Source organism: Nannospalax galili, unplaced genomic scaffold (assembly GCF_000622305.1).
Source record: "Nannospalax galili isolate Female #2095 unplaced genomic scaffold, S.galili_v1.0 scaffold788, whole genome shotgun sequence".
In the NCBI taxonomy this organism is placed as follows: domain Eukaryota; kingdom Metazoa; phylum Chordata; class Mammalia; order Rodentia; family Spalacidae; genus Nannospalax; species Nannospalax galili.
In genome coordinates, this window is record NW_008359996.1 from 2,082,873 (window position 1) to 2,087,120 (window position 4,248).

The 4,248-nt window shown below is 49.3% G+C and overlaps 1 protein-coding gene across 1 annotated transcript; it reads left to right on the forward strand.

Annotated features, from left to right (window-relative positions):
• Window positions 1–267: 267 nt before the first annotated feature.
• On the forward strand, window positions 268–2,950 carry LOC103726396 (sulfotransferase 1A1-like). Its single transcript, XM_008823927.3, has 7 exons — window positions 268–521; window positions 616–745; window positions 827–926; window positions 1,662–1,788; window positions 1,884–1,978; window positions 2,437–2,617; window positions 2,722–2,950. Exons 1-7 carry the CDS (start codon window positions 374–376, stop codon window positions 2,832–2,834), a joined length of 894 nt encoding a protein of 297 aa, XP_008822149.1. The 5' UTR covers window positions 268–373; the 3' UTR covers window positions 2,835–2,950.
• Window positions 2,951–4,248: the final 1,298 nt, after the last annotated feature.

Here is a 4,248-nt window from a genome sequence, read left to right on the forward strand (position 1 = left end):
GGACAGGAGGCCATTGGTTATCAACTGGTAGCTATAGCAGATCCTCAGAGAAACAGAGCTGGCTGCAAGCATTGAGAGTGGGTGGGGCCCAGAGGACCTTCTCAGGTGCAGGCTGGGATCTCCCAGAGAGCTGCAAAACTATTTAGGCTGTCCTCCCAAGAGTGCTGTAATGGTCTGACTACAGGAGGTCATGGAACTCTGCAGAAGAGACAGAATGATGACCATTATCCTAAAGTTAGACCTGCCTTCCAATCACAGCCACTTGCTAGTGCTATGAACTCCAGCAAAGTACTCAACCTTCCTGGTCCTTATCTCAAGGCAACTAGCGGTGGTGTAGTAGTAATAAGGGAAGTGAATTGGCTGTTGTAGCAACATGGAGCTGGTGCAGGACACCTCCCGCCCTCCACTGAAGTATCTTAAGGGCATTCCGATGGTCAAGTACTTTGCAGAGGCAACAGAGACACTGCAAAACTTTCAGGCCTTTCCTGATGACCTGCTTGTGAGCACCTACCCAAAGTCTGGTAAGCCAGCAGGGCTCCTAGCCTAGCCTGTAGCCTCCATCCTGGCAGGCAGGACCAGGCCTAAGCCCTGCTCACCTCCCATTTCCCTATCCAGGCACCACCTGGGTCAGTGAGATACTGGATGTGATCTATCAGGGTGGTGACCTAGAGAAATGTCGGCGGGCCCCCATCTACATCCGGGTGCCCTTCCTTGAGTTCAAAAGCCCAGGTGTCCCCTCAGGTATGTGAGGGAGTACTGCGGAAAATAAAGTGGAAGGAGACAGGACCAGGCTCCCAACTACTAGTCCTTCCCCACTCACACTCAGGTCTTCAAGCTCTGGAAAATACACTGCCACCCCCCCACTCCTCAAGACACACTTGCCTGTGTCCCTGGTCCCTCAGAGCCTTTTGCATCAGAAAGTCAAGGTAAGAGGCAGGGCAGCTGCTGGGCCACCCCTGCCTTGGTCCTGTTCTGCTGGAAAGGTCTCAAGCTGTCTCATCAAGTGGGAAGTCACCAGCCTTTTACTGTTGTAGGGTTCAGATGACCAGAAAAGGGAGATTCTGTAGTGAGGACCCGAGAGAAGTGGATTAATTCAAGGTTTGTTTTGGCTCATGGTGTCAGTTCAGGGGGATTGAGTTTCTGGGTTGTGCTGAGACAACATCATGGTGGAAGGGCATAGTGGAGCAAAGTTGCTTACCTCATGGCAGTCAGGAAGTGGAAATAGGAAGGGGTCAGGACAAGATATCCTCTTGGTGACACGTAATTCGTACTCAAGCTTATTTTTAGCTTATTCCACCTCCCAGTAATGAAAATATGCATGGTGAGTGGATTAATCCCCAAATCAGGTCAGTCTTCATGATCCAATAACTCCACAGTGGTGACACCCAGCTAGAATCCAAGCATTCAACAGGAATCCTTTTGTGAACACTCCATATGTGAACAATGCCAGAATCAAGCACATTGCAAATCCCAATTCGCTGGTACCCAGACCATGAGGTCTCAACATGTCAGCCTCTAAGCCTGTTTCCTCCTGACACCCCAAGAGACAATTCCCTCACTGGGTCCCATGAAGGCAGACAGGAAAACAGGATGGTAGGAACCAGGACTGGGTGGGGCATGCCAAGCGATGGTGCTGGCCTGGGGATTGTCTGCCCCTGCAGGTGATCTATGTTGCCTGCAATCCTAAGGATGTGGCTGTCTCCTATTATAATTTCCACAACATGGCCAAGGTCCATCCTGATCCTGGCACCTGGGACAGCTTCCTGGAAAAGTTCATGGATGGGAAAGGTGGGTCTGACTCTGCAAGAAGGAGGGGGCTGGAGCTGAGGGGCACAGCTAGAGCTGTCATTAAGGCCTGTGTTGGTGCCCTTCCCCTTCCCCAGTGTCCTATGGGTCCTGGTACCAGCACGTCAAGGAGTGGTGGGAGCTGAGCCGCAGTCACCCTGTTCTTTACCTCTTCTATGAGGACATGAAGGAGGTGAGACAGCCTGCTACCACTTCTTTCTGTGTCACACCTGGTGGGCAGGAGGCACACATGGCCTCATCCAGACCCTTCCAGCCTATCCTGTCACAGCCCGACTCCAGACCTGCACAGCACAGCTCAGCAGAGGACTCTGCACAGCCCTTATCTCAGTGTGTGCATCAGCCACACATGCTGTTACTGATCCAGTTGCTGTTCTTGCTTCTTCCTGCCCCAGAAGTGCCAAACCTGGGCATTGGAGATGAAAGTTTATCCTTGCCCTCTCCCAGAAGGCACCCACAGGACATAGGCAGGATGCTGTTTTGCTCTAGGTCAACAGAACCATAGTCAGGACACTGGGAGTGAGAGTTCCTTAGTGGAAGTACTTAGTTTCCTGTCAGGTCACCAAGGGTGACCTCTCAGCTTTATTCTAATGAGCATCTAGACCTGCACTGAAGTATCTCTCTCTGGTCCAGAACCTCAAAAGGGAGATTAGGAAGATTCTTGGGTTTTTGGGGTGCTCCCTGCCAGAGGAGATTGTAGATCTCATCGAACAGCACACATCTTTCAAGAAGATGAAGGAGAACCCTATGACTAACTACACCACCTTACCCTCTCACCACATGGACCACAGTGCCTCCCCCTTTATGAGGAAAGGTGGGTCTTGGGCAGGGTGGATATTTGGGGAGATTGAAGCTAGCAGTTAGAGCCACTTGGGCCTCCTCTGAGATTCTAACTCCATCTGCCTCCATCCATCCCAGGCATCATTGGGGACTGGAAAAACACCTTCACTGTGGCCCAGAATGAGCGTTTTGATGCACATTATGCCAAGAAGATGGCAGGCTATGACCTCAACTTCCGCTGGCAGGTCTGAATAATGACATCAGTTATCACCCTGAGAACTGTTGACATAACTAGACTATGACCTTGAGAATAAAAAGCTACCACCTCTACTGGAAGTCAAGAGAAACCTAAGCCATAAGAATGAAAACAAAGAAAAATACTTTATTTTTATTTAAAAAAATATATATTTTAATGTGTATGCGTGTATTGCCTGCATGTAGGTAAGTGCACCCATATCGTGCAATGCCCATGGAGGACAGAAGAGGCTGTCAGATCCCCTGGAACTGGAGTTACGGACAGTTGTTAGCTGCCATGTGGGTGCTGGGATTCAAACCCCGGCCTTCTTCAAGAACAGCCAGTGTTCTTAACCACTGAGCCATCTCTCCAGCCCCGAAAAATATTTTTTATTAATTTTAAAAAGGTGCTGGAGAGGTAGCTCGGCAGTTAACAGCACTAGCTACTGTTCTTCCAGAGGACCCAGGTTCAATTTCCAGCATTCACAGGGTGGCTAACAATTGTCTGTAACTCCAATTTCAGGGGAGCTCATGCCCTCTTCTGGTCTCCATGGGCATTGCATGACAGGGGTACTGTTAACCCAAAGGCTCCTTGGAAAAGCTGGAGTTGATCCAGGGCTAGCCGGCAGGCGTTGTGGAGCACCCTGGGAAAAGGGTGGAGCCGCCCCCATATTGAGTACAGGCAAAGGGCTAGTGAGAAAGACTGCAGGAGGGAGGCTGATAGCGAGTGCATTTCAAATATGGAAAAGGAAAAGGGATCCGTGGTTTTGTAAGTCACCCCTGCCCAAATGTCATATAAACTGTGCAAAATCCAAATAGAGTGTCTTACATGGGTTTGTCAATCCATGTCAGGACCAGGAGACCCTAGAGTCCTCAGAGGGCACTCTCGGGTACCCCAGGGAGGGAAAAGGGAAAAATTTAGTGAAACAGGTACACTTACACACATGCAGGCAATACACTCATACACATAAAATAAAAAATAAAAAAATAATGACAAAATGCTGGGCATGGTGACCTATAATCCCAGCACTCAGGAGGCAGAGGCAGGCGGATCTCTGTGAGTTCAAGGCAGCCTGGTCTACATAGTTCCAGGCCAACTGGGGCTACAGGGAGACCCTGTCTCAAAAAGATCTAAATAAATAAATAAATATTTTTTAAGTCATAATAAATAAAATATTAAACAACAACAAAAGCCAGGCATAGTGGTACACGCTTGTAACCCCAGCACTTGAGAGGTGAGAGGCACGAAACTAGATGTTCAAGGTCATTCTTGGCTACAAAGCAAATTCAAGTCCAGCCTTGACTACATGCAACTATATGAAAAAGTCATTGGGGGGGCGGGGGTCTGGACCGATGGCTCAGTAGTTAAGAGCATGTACTGCTTTTCCAGAGGACCAGACTACAATACCCAGCACCCACGTTGGGTGACTA